Below are 15724 nucleotides of genomic sequence, written 5' to 3'. Positions count from 1 at the left end.
CCATTCCACAGGAAATCCATCCAGACCTGGTAGGATCTTGGCAAACCGCTTGAAGTGAAAAAAAAAAGAGATGAAAAAGATGGGGATGATAAGATATATAGTTCTCCTGAAGATATACATTTTCCATTTTTAAAATATTACTTGGACTTATATAGTAAACTGAAAACTTATCTGATGAAGATACAGAGGTTTTTTAGCTAAAATCGACTGTCTGCAATTAGAATGTGAAAGCATGCCTAGACCCTGGGACCGCCAGTGGCGTGTGGTGGCTGTGCATGCACACAGATGAGGAGACAGCCTTCCAAGCAGTTGAGCAAGCCTTGCAGAGGAGGGCCTGGAAGAGGTGCTTTCTGCTAACGCACCTTCCGAACCACCTATTTAAAATGCTTTGCACAGCCCAAATATGTTATTTCTTTTCAAACAGGTATACCAACAAAACTACTACTCTGTACTTAATTGTGAAATGATGGTTTAGTGTGTCATAAGGAGTTACCAGATATCTTTTCTTTTGTTTGTAGTATGGTGATTATTGCTTTTTCTTTTTCCCGTCCAACTGATGGCTGCCTTCCCCTTCTCATAGCCTGTTGCTCCAAGTTCTCTGCTTTGCACCTGCTTTCATTATAAGAACATAGCCTGTTAACCTTTACGTGCATTCTAACAGAACAAAAAATTACTCTCTAATTATACCTGCTATTTCAATTTTGTTTTGATCTTAAATTTATATTAATGTAAATTTATAAACCTTCCTTTTTCTGTCTTATTGTGTGTTGTGAACTTTTAACCTTTTTGAGGATATGGCTGTAGGAACAAAGAAAATGCAAATTCAAAAGGTGCTTGAAACAATTTTTTAAGGTGCAGTATGTTTCAGTTCAGCCAAGTCACTTTCATGAAGAGATAATCACACTTGTGATTGAATCACTTATTAAGAGAATCTGAGGAACACATCTGAGATATGATCTGTGCTGATGTCTTCTTTGTGGGATATAATGAGAAAGTCTCATTTCAGTAGGAAAAAGACAACAGTGAGAATGGGACAGAATGTTTGGAAGGAATGTGAGAATGTAGGCAAGTTCAGTAATCCATGAATGCTTACTGAAATGTAACCACATTCTCTGACATCCTCTCAGAATAGTCAGTATTTTGAGGAACGGTTAATGCTTGGAATTAAGACATGTGTTGAGACTATGTTAATATCAAGCTACGACAGTAAGCTTTTTCTGTCCTCTCTCTGTAAAATAATTACTGTAATTTTATGTTGCAGTGTAGTAGAAATAAGGTTAGCTACAAAACATGGGTCAATTGGATGCTTGCATTCCTTTTTTTGAATGGAAGAAGATCACTAGTGATGGAGAAACCTATCATATGCTATTTTATTCATTCTCATTTTCCCAGCTGTATACCTGTTTAACTGTATTTCTGCATCAGTTTTGAACTAGAAAAATAAAAGTTGATCTAGAATTTCATAGATATTTTTGTATGCACTTTTCTAGTGTGTACATTCTTGTAATTTCCCCCCCAATATTTTTGAGATGTAAAAATTACATTGTACAATTCTAAAAGGCATTGGACATGCAAAAGTTTTAGTTCAGAATAAATTTGAAAGTGCAGTTTCTATAAATATTTGGACTGACTGAATTTGTCACTCTAACCAATAGAAAAGGATGACAGAATAGTCTTGCATCTGCATCACAATACCACCATCTGGAATTGAAAGGGTAGAAGAAGAGAAATGGGACTTAGTTAGATTTTTTCTCTCTCAGACCTTGCTCCTTCCCCTTATGCTAATGTACTATTACACCTATGAAAAATCAACTTAAAAATATGGTATGAATATATGGTTACATTTTCTATTTGGAGACAGTAGTACTCCGCACAACTATACCATACGTACATTAAGCTGTGAGCATTGGCAAATTTTATCAGAGAAGGACTTTGTGAAAATCACAAATAGCCAAGGCTAACAGTAAATACAAGAATAGCAGATGAATAACTTTTGTATTCTTAGACCCCTTACAGGTACTCTGCTTCTGGACTCCGGGCATGCATGTGCACCACGAACCCCATTGCTGTAACTGGGGATTAAAAGACAAGGCACCTCACATAGGTAATCAAATGGGGAGGTATTCACCAGGGAAGAGTGCTCATACCTGAAATTCCTGAACATTGTCTATCAAAATGAGCAGTGTACTCCTGTTTGTAGTTAGACCATTTTGCCCCATTGCTTCTGAAGATTTCAGAAACTCTGTATTAGCTAAATAACAACCCACTACTTATTAGAACATAATAGTAACATAATGTTTGCCAAACTTTGTGATGCATTCTTTCTTTCAGAATCAGAGATGGGTGACATTGCAACAGAACAGCTGCTGGACAAAGAGTTCCGGTGCGATTCCCTACATTTGATGAGTGAGTATTCTGTCCACAGTAACAGTTCCTCTTCCACAAGGCATTCTTACAAACCCCAAGAATGCGTACTTGCTGGGATAGTGAGGATAATGGCAGAAGAATGTGGAAAGGCATTCTCTTAAGTGAGGGCTCTTTTTCTTTCTTCTTGCTGTTCATTGATTGAGTTACAGAGAAATGTTTCATATGTAGCAGACCTTGTGCGATATCTCCCCATGTTGTTTTGTTTTCCACAGGTAACCAGGCAGCCATTCAACATACACAGAAGCAAGGATATTCTTCTCACACCTTGTCATGTAGACAACAAGGAAGATCTACAGCTTCAGCAGCTGCCAGTGAGAAGGCAACTATTCCTATATGGGATAGTCACCATTTTGTCCCAAGAGGGTTTTTGTCTCTTTAAAAGCTATAAGATACAATACATAGGGGCAGTAGGTGCAACTGTACTTGGCATATGAATGTAGTGTTGGGGAAAGCTGCATCCATTTGCTCCTTTGTCGTGCAGCTTTCAGAAGGACAGTCATCCCTTTGAACAAATAGGAGCCATTTTTACTCTGTAATGTTGTCTGAACTTGCTCCACAATTGAAATTGCTCAATAAATGTGGTGACTCTTTCACATTCTTTACAACTGTCAACAAATGTTATTCCTCATAGATGACTATAGCCAAATGAATGAATTTTTTTTCTCAGAGCATTGTTGTTGGAGTCAAGGAGATGATCCCAACAATTTCATATCTTCCTGATTTATTCCCCTTGCTTCAGTTACTGCTTAGATAGTAAACTGAGCAGCATTATTGAAGAAGAAAATAAGCTGCTATCAAATGAATGTGGGAGATGAACATTACTGTTTGTGACCTTGGCATGAATGAGTTAGGCAATTACTTGAATATGATTAGGAGTCAATGTCTGCTATTCTATAAATGGCTCTTATCAGTTTATCATCTCAAGATAGCACTGAGACCTTTTATATATATCCTGAGTGTGTTGTTCTACTTAGGGCAGGGTTCCCCAAAGTGGTCAGTATTGACCATCAAGGGTCAATGGGACTAGCCAAGGGGTCGATGTTGTTATTTGTAGTACTATTAGTTAAAGTATTTATTAAATTATTTTCATATAATAAATGTTTGGGGGTCGATGAACAATCTGAAACTTCATGAAGGAGTCAGTGAGCTGAAGAGTTTGGGGACCCCTGACTTAGGGACAGCTCTATTAAGGAAGTCTTCTCTATAGGGCTGTGGTGCTGAGATTTCTGGGTTTCATGCACAGAACTGAAAAGGGAATATCTGTTGTGCTAACCCAATAGATCAGTTCTTTTATTTCATAATGAGTGGCTTTTTTGTCTAATCCCGTGGCTACAGAATTAAAATACATCCAAAATATTTATTGTCTGCATTCAAAGAATTGTCTTTGCAGTACCTTCCATACTTGCCTTCTTCAGACATGAAGTTAAAGCTGTATTTCCTATTAACCCTTGCATTGGTCTTTGTCACAGAGCAGTTTCTGGGTGTGTTAACTAACACTCTTTTAAGAGAAAGGTTGTAAAGATACCCATAATGTTCACATGGTCTACTAGGCTGTACATTTTAAATTCAGTTTCAAAATGTTTCTTTTGGAGCACATGGAATGTGAGTGACTTACAGAATAAGCTGCACTGTTTGAAGTAAGCACACCTGTTTTATAGAGTCACCAACAGATGTTGCATTCATGCTCCTCTGTGTTCCGAAACAACTTTTTCAGAGTCAAATCAAAAATATTGCACAGGCCAATTGTTTAAATTATGTAGCATAATCTCCCCAGCATAGTGCCTTCTGTTAGCAATAGGAAGGTAATGTGAATTTATAATCGACCATTGGAGGGTGTTGCACTAGGAAAGGCTGCCTTAGTTTCACAAGACTAAAACATACCTATTAGAGAGCTGTTGTCTACTGATTATTTGTGCTTCTCTAATCAATGTCTGGCAGTTGAAATTGGGGTGACAGTCTTTCCTTGCTTGTTCAGTCTTGGCTATTTATCTTACAAACCATGGCTTGCAAGCAGCTGCTGCATTTGAGTTGCTAGTGGACTTGAACTCCTGTCTGTGGAACTTTGGGTGCAAGTACTAGCTGCTGTCTTGTCTACAGAGAGATGTGTGAAGCTGTCTTGCAGCAACAGCGCTGTTCCTAGATGTAAATGGGTTCTGTCACACCATTATGGTATCAAGCATTGATTGTGCATTCTGTGAATAGATAAAGTGGATAGGAGGAAATTAAAAACATCGTCATAGGAGGATCTTGGGGCTGACTTGCCAAAGAGTCTCTTGATCCACTTTAAATAATAGTGGAGGGGAAAATTTATAAGATACATAAGAATAATATGTCTAAGATAATAATTGTCTGAGATAAGTGAACCTGACTTCTGAAACCAGTTTTCTTCACTAGCTTGTACTGTGATTCTGCTCACTTTTGGTTATCAAATATTATAACTAGAGATTTCTTACTTAGATTTCCTAAATTTGAATTTAATTTTTAAAGTCCTTTTTTCTCTCCCCCATCATTGCCTTGATTCTTTGAAACAAAACTTTCAAAGAATGCTATACAAATGTCAAGAGGGAAAACAGTGTTGAAGAATTCACAGATGTGAAAGAATTACTACACAGTGAAGAACATCTTCAAGATTTTAATATGGTAAGTAAAAAAACCATATTGGATATGTATGACTCATCTAACTATGTAAATGTCTGCTAAAGAACAGAAGATATGTTATGATTCCTTGTTACGTTTGTAATAAAATTAAGGCTGAATTGAGGAACAGCTTTTAATTTTAAATCTTCTCATAGTAGTCCCGTTTATCGACTACAGTTGGGTCGGCAACTCAGTTGTTAAGCAAAGTGGTCACCAAGTGAAACCGTGACTATGCTTACAATCTTATTTCAGCTTTCCTTTGCCTTACAGACCTGCAAAGGTCATAAGTGTAAAGATTGGTCACAAAGTTACTTTTTCATCACCATTATAACACAGATGGTCACTAAACGAGGCAGTTGCTAAACGAGGAGTACCTCTGTTTTAAAGGCATAGAATCAAATAATTCCACATGACAAAACCAAACAAAAAGAAACCTAGACTGAAGGGAAAGATGTTGCTGATAGTTCTTTTCAAACCATAGCACTTTACATAGCAAATTTTGCTATAGATTTGAGGAGTCAAAGGTGCTTTAGTGAAAAGCAAGCTAAGGTAGAAGGCCTCACTGTATACATTCAGGATTGATACTGATAAATCAAAACTCCCAAGGTTTAAAAATAGGTTGGACCCAGCCTGGCTCCTCTGAATAGGGAGGCCTTTTCCCAGGGGCTGATGAGCTGAGTTCGAGCAGATGAAGGAGGCGTTTCCCTCATATTCTCCCTTTCTCACAGCACCATTCACCACATTGTCCCAGAGGGTTCCCCAGAACTTCACACTGGTACTAGGGGCTGCAAGGGAAAGAGCCATCAGGAATGCCATCCTGCTCCCTTTTCTCTAGTGCCAGCAGAAGTCTGCCTAGTATAAATTTGGATCCAGTCATTTCTTTAAAATTGCTATATGAAAACGTGAAGGATTTTGATTTTGATTCATTTTTCTTCTGAAAAAAAGTTTATATTTTCTCCTTTTACAAAACTATAACCTATAATGTTTTTAAATGCAATCCCATAGGTTTCTTCCATGCATGAAGCAAGGTGTACAGATCCTAGAGATTCTGAAGTAAAATCAAATGGCTTTAGAAAAAAGTTATACTCCAGCGACAGCTCCAGTTCTGAAGCATCAGAAGGTGGAAATGGATGGACAGACCCTTGTGAAGAGGAGCTTTTTTCTCGAACTCACCTATAAAGCTATAGAATAAAAGGATGGTTTGAAGAATAACATGAGATGGTAAACTCTTCCAGAAGGCTTGTAACTCAGCAACAAATTGAGTTCTTCCTTCATATAATGGATTCAGAAGTGTATTTATCTTTCTCTTCTTGGTATTTTATTTTTAATAGTGGGATATGGTCCCGCTAGAAGCTTTTTTTCCCTTTTCTCCAAACTATTAGCTCCTTGGCTATTTGGACCTAGAGTAGATTGTGGTGTCAAATCAAGAATGGATGTGCATGTGATTGTCTTAGTAGTATCACTGCTCTTTTGCATCCTAGCTGCAGTTATTTTTATTTTCAACTGCAGCTCTATCAGTATTACTATCCTACTAGCATTGCAGTGTCTACGACTATTCAGAGATTTTATCTTTTAGCACATTTAGGCTTTTAAGATTTGGGAGATAAATACTTAACACTGTAATCTATCAGTGCCTTTCTGAATGTGAGAGGAAAGCATGTATGGCTTGTCCTGTCTTTTAAGATCTTATAACTTGGGAGTAGAAATACTAGGGCTGTGCTTTAGAGACTTTCAGAAACTGTACTTTCTATTCTAGGATCTCTTCTCCTAACATGCATAGAAACAAACAGAGTTGGAACAATTGTTTGTTACCTTCTTGTTAACTGAAAAAGCTGTGGATCTTTGCAGGGACGGGGAGGAAGAAATATGATTATTCCCCCTTTTCCCCTCTTGTTTTCAGGGCTTAGTATTTCTTCTTTTTCAGGACTCAGTGTTGAAAAGTAGATGATCCAACAAATGACACTACAGCCTGAACCAAGCACACTTACTTCAATGATACATGCTTGTAAGTGTACTTAGGATTGCATTGTGGGGAAATTAATGAACAGTGAACTTTGTAATGAGCTTCATATAGTTGGCCTGAACAACGAAAGAAATCTTAAGAGTCAATGTTCAATATTTTATATGCAGAGGATTAGTATATCTCTCAAAATAAATCCAGTGGCTCCTGCAGTTAGCTACTATTATGGCTGTAATTTAGTAAAATTTGTAGCTAACTTTGTGCCCTGAGAGAATGTTAGGAGTAAGTTGTGTGTTGTGGGCGGGAGTGGGAACGTGTGATTGCAGTAGTGATTGTTGCTTTATGTGACCTGCTCTTAACGTTTATTTTAACATAGTCAATGCATCTGTCAAAATGTAACTGTGCAAGACTATCAACTCCCTGTGCTAATAATGTATTATGCAAATCATAAGAGTCAGGAGGAGCAATATTGGTTTATACCATTTCATAGTTTTAAAAAACTATACAATAGCAGCATGTTTAAGACACCAGAAAGAACAGAAAGCTTACTGTTGACTTGAAAATGCTAAGCCATTAATTTTAATAGGCAAGAAACTCTTTAACAATTATAGTTGTTTGAAATGGTAAGCTGAACTGGCTTTAAAATTTTATTCTGTGCTAGTGAGCTTAATTGGATTGAATGAAGTTTTTTGCCTTTTCTTAATTGATAGTACATGATTTAAGATCTAGGGTATCAACTCCTTGTACGGGTTGTATATTATCCTTTCCGTTGAAACTTCAACTCCATTGGCTTGGTTTGTACCTTCCAGGGAAATGTTATTAATAACATGAATAATGGCTTTTAAGCTACTTTATTTTAGCATCCATACTATAAATCTTTACAGTGTTTTTTTTTCTTATTTGAAATTTTGGATATGTGTTTAAATATTTACTTTCTTCTGGAGCTTCCTTTAAAATGTTGTATAGCACATGCACTAAGGATATTGTTGTCAGTATGAAAGCAAAAAGAACAAAACTGATAAATCCTAGTGATTAATGTAAAGAATCATTGTTAGAATTATGAAAAGCCAAATGGGAATATTTGGGGAGGGAACAACCCACACTTTGAAAATTCAGCTTATTTGGATAGAGATCTCAGTGAAAGGATGGTTCATTTCATTATGATTCAATATTCTAACACCTTTGAAAATATGTATGTTACATGTGTGGGCAATAACAAATAATATTTATTTGTTTCATAACTGAATGGATAAAATTCTGAAGCTTTCCAGTGAGAAAGTGGATGTGTGAGTTCGTGTTTCTGTTTTTCTGCAAGGATAATTTAAAAGTGGAGATGCTGAAATGCACTGTGGTATGAAGCGCATTGCATATCCATAGCACTGAAGTATCAGTTTTTCATTCCTGGGCTGAACTTGTTTCTACCTTTTTGCTTCAAGTGGTTGTATTGTTCTGATTTCACATACATCAGAGTAACTGAATTTGGTTTTTTGTGGAGTTACTTAACACCAAATAAAAAATAAAAGGATAATTAAATTGTGTTGTCTTTGTTCAATATGCAAAATTCCTTATTAAACAGCACTGTACAAATATGGGAACTATGTACAATTCAGCAAAACCTTTAGGGACCCCCATTTAGTTGCCTTCTGATGCAATAGCTAAAATGTTGTGTTGACCTCTCCCCCCAAAATAACGTGTCAGGTCTGTTGTTACCAAAGCAGTCCAGACAGTTAACATAATGTATGTCATTTGCATAATGACAAAATAATATCAGTTGTATCAGTTAATTATGCAGCTTACGTAAATTGATACAAATGATATAAATCACATCAGTTAAATTCATCTTTAACAGATATCCTTTCCCCCAAACTGGTCTGTAAAATCAAAAGTTTTGCTATAGTATATGTTCAGTCAAAGGCCTTTATTGCCTCATACTGAATCGTAACACAATTTATATGTATCTATTAGAAAGCAGTGCAAAATGAGCATAAAAATACTGCTTGCTAATGTCATGCCATCTCTTCTCACACTAAATTGAGCAGCTTAAAAAAAAATCCTATGATTATCGGTTTCTGTCACTGAATAACATAAACAATTATGCTTGCCTGTCTCAAGGAAATTCCTGTAACTCTCATCTTCAGGCATAAAAGAGAAATAGCTGTAAGTGCTGCCTTGGCAGGTGGTACTTGAAGGTTCGCTAGCTAGTGTGGATGCTGTAAGTGTTACAGATGGCTGTTTGGTAATGTTACAAGGAGTTTGGTTTTGTTTTCCTGTGCCTGAATAGAAGCCGATACACCTTTAGAGAGGAAGTATATACAGTGGCTTAGGCATTCAAATAAATGAAAAGTTCCTTTTATAAACTTCCCAATGCATATACCTTAAGCTTGTGCTAACCAGAGACTCAAGAAGATTGAGTTCAGTGCACACTGTTGAGAAAACAACATCTGAGTTCCCAAATTGAGTCATCTCGTATTATAGAGCTTTTATAGACAGAACTAAAAAGGTTCAAAGCCTCTAGGCAAACTGAATGGTCACAGCAGTTAATTTTGTAGTTTGCATCCTGGACTTTTTATTCAGGTAGTATTGCATATCAGTTCCTTATAATAGGTGATTATTATGCTGTGAATCTTGAAAAAGCAATTTCAGCCCAACCTGAGAATTTGTGAAAGCATCAGCTGCAGAGGCGAATATAATCATGTTCTTAATAAAAGTATTTTCAAAAGTATTTCTAGAAACACACATTGAATCAGAAGATAACAGAGTGAGCTCACGAGGCCTTAGCAGTGAACTCCCCAAATGGCAACTTTTCAGCAAATTGCCAGATCTGTCAAAGTAAAAGATAAATAATAGGCTTACCATGTTAAAATTCTTGTGTATTTTTTCTATCTTTTAATCAAACACGTTGAAGATATATAAACAAGAAACAGGAAAAAGAGATAAAAAATATAATACAGATGAATAAATGTATAAAAAGGGGAGGTTAATATATCATGGAAGTTATAGTTTTCCAATATATTGTTACATAATTAGTTAATAATGAGTAACATTTTCATTTTAAATCAGTTTTAAATATTTTAAAGGACTAAAAACTGCTCTTAAGCTGGAAGCAAAATATGAATATCAATAACCATGAATACGAACCGTATAAATTATCAAGTGAAATTGCAATCTACAATAAATTCTATCCGTGTTCCTAAAAATCTGCTCTGATATGGAAATCCTATGTAGACTTTGAGCATAGAAATCCAATTTTTTTGATTTGGTACAAGTCCACGTAGTTTAAAAATGGCTTCCACTTTTAGTTAAATTCCAAATCAGATTTACTTTGAAGATAGGATTACTGAAGCACACTCCCACAGCTTTGATAGCCATTCTTCCATTGAAGGGAACATAGACTTTTCCAATAAAGAGTGTATAATATCTTTGCAGCAATTGGTATGTACAAAGTTAGTTCAGGTATATTTTGAGGAAATTGATCGTTTAATAAAAATATTGTAGGTTGAAATGAGAATTCAACTTTTACATTTGTTTTATTCTGTTATGAATTATTTTTCAGATTTGTTGCAATTGTTAAAGTATTGCTACCAGATGTAAAAGAATGATCCGCCTGCTCATTACATCTCCAGCAAGTTTTAGAAAATGAATTAACAATTTTAGCAATCAAAACTCGAGTAATATACCAACATTAAAATGTCTTATACCGATTTTCTCTAAGTGTAATTTTTTAGGTTAATGTAATACTCTCCTATTGAAATTTCATTGTTGCAAATTGATTACTACTTCTAAATTCTGCATCCATATAATCATGTGGTCTTTGACTTTTTGGTTTCTGAATCATATTGCACCAGCAATTTATAAAGAAGGCCCAGCAGTTGCTCCAAACTATGTCTTAAAAGATTTTCAAATTCACTCAGGTCTCTAAGGGTTCTTCTTTGTTTCTGCAATTCTTTTGATTCTGGGCTATTTATGTGAAGTTACAAAAATCAGTCCAATGAACGAGACCATTGTGAAGTAAGAATCTCAAAAGTTTTTATCTTCGTGTTATTAATAATAAGATCTTTCAATCTAAACTAATTGATATCTCTCCATGGAGCAAATTTGTGTTTTCATAAAAATAAACATTTAATAATAACAAAGCAAGAGGGGGACATCTTAGACATTCTTTTCCTGTATTTATCCAAATGTTCAGTTTAAATCCAAACTCTGCCCATCTCCAAACATACCTTAACTGTAATGTCCATTTTATACCAACACTTGTCATGAGCTGTTAACTCCTTGGCCACTCTGATTAGATTTATTTAAACCTCTTGCTATCAGATTCAAATGATTTTATTTCCTTAAGTGTGGCCAAATTCTGTCACATAATATGTAAGATGTGCAGCAGTTTGACTGACAAATCTGTTACTTAATTAGATAATATTAATTTTATGTATTCAAGTGTTTTATGGACTGTCATTGACTGCAATAAAGATTCTGATTCCAAAGGTTCAATACATTACTTATTATTACATGATCTCATATAAATTGTTTATTTCTGTTCGTTTCAGTCCAGAGATATTTATGCTGACTGGAACTCCTGGCCTTTCTGTATTTGGGCCATAAGGAGATATGATCCAGTCTGTAATCCATGTTAAGCAACTGGCATGATAGTACAGTTTAAAGTTGAGAGCCACCAATCCACTTTGTTCATTCAAAACCTGCAAAATATTAAATTTAATCCTTGGGGGTTTTTTAATTGGACCATACGTTGTTCATTATGCCAGTCAATGAATACTTTATTTTCAATATGTATTGGAATCATATGGAAAAGAAAGTAACATTCTAGTAAAATATTCATTTAGATGATTGCAATTCTTCCTAATCAAGAAAGTTTATTTTCCTCCTCTGGAAACAACTGCTGTTGTCTTTTTCCAGCTCTTCAAATAATTATTTTTAAATAAATGATTTTTTTGTATTTAACCTTTTCTCAGAAGTGTTAAAAGTCATTACTAGATGCAGGTATTGTTTTTCTTCGTCTGTTAGATTCCATGTCAAAGTAATGTCAATATATATGCTATTAACAGTCTTTTGGTTGAGTGACTGTGAGTATATCTTCATTGGCATGTAATTTCAGTTTATATTCATGAGTTGCTAGTTTAACTCCAGCAGTTTTATTTTCTTGATGTATTTTCATTGCCAGTGGTTCTAATACCAGTACAAAAGAAGGGGAAAGGGGACAATATCATCTTGTCCCCTTCTATAGGATGCATTGTGGTGATAAGTAGTAATTTACTATTATCTTGCTTTTTGTTCTTTATAAATATTTTGTATCCATGTGAAAAAATTAAGCTACATCTCTTTTTTAAAACTGCAAGCATAAAAGACCATGCTAGATTGACAAAAGCTTTTTCTACATAAACAAAGATTTTAGCCACTTTTTTGTTGTTTTGATTTAATCAATAACATTCAATAAAAGTCTAATGTATGTCATATATCTCTACAGAACAAATCCAGTCTGATTTTTTTTTTTTTAATCTGCGCTCAGTCGTTACCGACTCTGCAGTGACTGCTTGGACGAGTCCTTGCAGTTTTCAAGGCAAGTGTTTCGGAAGTGGTTTGCCAGAGCCTCCTTCCTAGAGCAGAGCCCAGCTGGTGTGCGCAGGAGGCGGGGTTTCCGTTGCTTCGCGCCCTTTTTGGGCGCGCGCGGTTTTTTGTGCTTACCAGCAACTGCTCCCGACTCCTTGGTCTTGGATGAGGTGGCACTGCCTCAGACAGATCCAGTGCACAATCTGGGGGTCTTCCTGGACTCATGGCTCCTGCTCGAAGAGCAGGTGGCAGCTGTGGCTAGGAGAGCCTTTGCAGACCTTAGGGTTGTGTGCCAATTGCTCTCATTCCTGAACCGGGAGGCCCTGCTCACTGTCACTCATGCCCTCATGACTTCCCATCTGAACTATTGCAGTGTACTCTACATGGGGCTGCCCTTGAAAAGCATTTGGAAGCTTCAACTGGTGCAGAATGTGGCAGCACAGGTAGTAAATGGTGCCGGATGTTCAGCACATGTAGCGCCTCTACTCCATGAGCTGCATTGGTTGCTAGTGTGCTTCCAGGTGGAATTCAAGGTGCTGGTTGTCATCTTTAAAGCCTTTCATGGCTTAGGACTGGATTACTTGAGGGTCTGTCTCTCCCCAGTTGTTTCTACCCATCTAATCTGGTCAGGCAGGATGGGCATGCTTTGGATCCTGTCAGCAAAGGAATGCCAGTTGGTGGGGCCTAGAAGACGTGCCTTTTCTGCTGTAGTGCCCGCCTTATGGAACATTCTCCAGAGATCAGGATGGCCCCAAACTTGCTGGCTGATTGTAAGTCCTTAAAGATCTGGCCCTGGGGCCCCGAGTGTGTGCAGGGACCTATTTTGTGGTTAATTTAGTCATTATGATGGGTGATTTATTCCCAGCTGCTATGTATTTTAATTTTTGCATTTCAATTGTTTTTATTTTTTAAACTTTGTTCATCACCCAGATTCACTTGGTGAGATGGGCAGCCATACAAATTGAATAAATAAATAAATAAATAAATAAATAAATAAATAAATAAAATATCTCTATTCATATCTCCAAAAATTAGGTTATCTCTGAAAGAATGTATGATAGCATGGACTAAAAATTTTGGCTATAATATACAATGGATTAATGAGAAAATACATGTTGAAAGGATTGAAATTTATATTATGTTCTAGCCTTAAAGATAATTTTTATAAACTGATGTATCTTTGGTATCTGTCACCAGAGAAATTGTCTAGAATGTATAAAGGTACTTCGAATCTTTGCTGGAAATGTGAACAAAATTAAGGGACATTTTATCACGTCTGGTGGACATGTAAAAAAAACCAAAAAATGTTGGATACAAATACATGCATTAATTCAGAAGATTTTAAAGGTTAAAGTACAACTGAAACCAGAGACTTTTCTTTTGGGACTAATGGACAAGCAATTTAAAAAAAAGTCATGGAACTTTGTTTTTATATATGACAACTGCAGCAAGACTGTTACATGCTCCAAAGTGGGAAGGTTCAACACTACCTACAACTGGGATTAGTTGGTGAAGATAGTGGAACTTGTGGAGATGGGTAACCATCAGAGAAAAAACAATATCTACATTTATGGTTGACTGGAAACCTCTTACAGACTTTTTATATGAAACAGAAAAAAAATGCACTTATATATGGTTTTGATGATTAAAAAAAAAGATAATAGAAAAAAGAGATTTTTTTTTGGTAATCATAGAGTAAGAGAGAATGTTGCAATTGTACAGGTAGTCCCCAGTTTAAGAACGAGTTGTTCACAAGGTCTGTCCTTAAGTCGAATTTGTATGTAAGAAGAGTATTATTGTATAATACTGTATAAGTAGTATTGTGTAATTAACTCGAACCAATGTGTATTTAACTCAAATTTTGCTACAATAGGCTCTGTTCTTAACTATGAGTCATCCATAAACCAGGAATTCTTAACCTGGAGACTACCTGTACTTATACTTGGTGCAAAGGAAATTGGAATCTCCTTCTATTTTTTCTTTTTTACTCTTTTTTTCTCTATTTTTTTCTTTTTCTCTCTATTTCCTTTCTTCTTTACTATTTACTCTTAGTTTGTGTTTTTACTTGTTTTGTAAAACTTTTAATTAAAAAAATTATTAAAACAAAAATTAGGATATCTCCCTCTGCAGTTTTAAGAAGTAATTGAAAGAATCCTTCATACAACTCAGTTGTATTAAAACAAAACATAAATTAAGACAATTGTAATTTTTCCAGATTCAGTCTAAAAACATAATATGAAATTTCCTTCCTCATCTGGGATTTGTTTTTCTAGAGTCCATGATAATTTTTTCATATATGTAGCTACTCCATTTTTCCCCATATGGGGCCACACATTTTTGACTGAGATATTTGCATTCCAACAAACCAAGATTGTCATTTTTAGTGTATGTCTCTAGAAAACATATACAGATGGTCCTCACTTACCAACCATTCATTCAGTGACCATTTAAAGTTACAATGGTGCTGAAAAAATAACTTTATGGCTCATTTACGACCTTCTTAGCATCCCGCAGTCACGTGATCACCACTACAGTCAGTACATGTTGTCCTATGCCTGACCTGTGTTGTTTTTTCTTTTCCCCTCTTGCAGAGCAGAGAGATTGGAGAAAAGGGGACTGCAAGAGGGTAAGCATCGAGAGCAATGTGATCACACTGGCAGCAGGAAAGGGTCAGGCAAAGGAGAGATTGCCTACAGAAATGGCTTGCGTTTCCCCCCCCCCAGACCAGAGATATTGGAGAGAGAGAGTTTTCAAGAGAGTACTGTGAGCTGTTTGTGTAGCGTGCCTCTGGCTCCCAGCCCTGGGCTGCCAGTGCAATTGCATTGCTTTCGATGTGTAGAAGAGCAAACAGCTGACTCTCTTGAAATCTCTCTCTCACCAATCTCTCCACTCTGGGGTGGGGGGGGAGGCAGATGATTTCTGTAGGTAATCTCTCCTTTGCCTGACACTCCCCCCCCCAGAGAAGAGAGATTGGAGAGGAATTTCAAGAGAGTAATGTTTGCTCTTCCACACATCGAAAGCAATGTGATTGGGCCAACAGCAGAAAGGTTCAAGGCAAAGGAAAAATTGCCTACAGAAATTGCTTGCTTTTTTTCTCCCCCCCCCACCTCACAGAGCAGAGAGATTGGAGAGAAAGGG

The 15724-nt window shown here is 36.3% G+C and overlaps 1 protein-coding gene across 12 annotated transcripts in view; it reads left to right on the top strand.

Moving 5' to 3' along the window:
* The window catches only part of KIAA0232 (KIAA0232 ortholog), a 56403-nt gene extending 49068 nt beyond the window's left edge, over nucleotides 1-7335 (top strand). For 9 of the 12 annotated variants that reach the window (XM_007428943.3, XM_007428941.3, XM_025167091.2 and 6 more), the window contains 5 exons: nucleotides 2006-2104; nucleotides 2332-2406; nucleotides 2640-2738; nucleotides 4970-5067; nucleotides 6070-7335. In XM_007428943.3, coding sequence (XP_007429005.2) covers nucleotides 2006-2104; nucleotides 2332-2406; nucleotides 2640-2738; nucleotides 4970-5067; nucleotides 6070-6243 — 545 coding nt within the window. In that variant the 3' untranslated portion in view covers nucleotides 6244-7335. Of the gene's footprint in view, nucleotides 1-11; nucleotides 425-2005; nucleotides 2105-2331; nucleotides 2407-2639; nucleotides 2747-4969; nucleotides 5068-6069 lie in introns of those variants that run through there. The other 3 variants (XM_025167089.2, XM_088131476.1, XM_007428945.3) reach the window with 3 other exon arrangements.
* Nucleotides 7336-15724: the final 8389 nt, after the last annotated feature.

This window comes from Python bivittatus, unplaced genomic scaffold, assembly GCF_059951505.1.
Source record: "Python bivittatus isolate LINGU-HERP-01145 unplaced genomic scaffold, Pbiv_v1 ctg000960_np1212, whole genome shotgun sequence".
Lineage (NCBI taxonomy): Eukaryota > Metazoa > Chordata > Lepidosauria > Squamata > Pythonidae > Python > Python bivittatus.
Note: the sequence above shows the minus strand (reverse complement) of the source record. Positions and strands in the feature narration are given on the sequence as shown.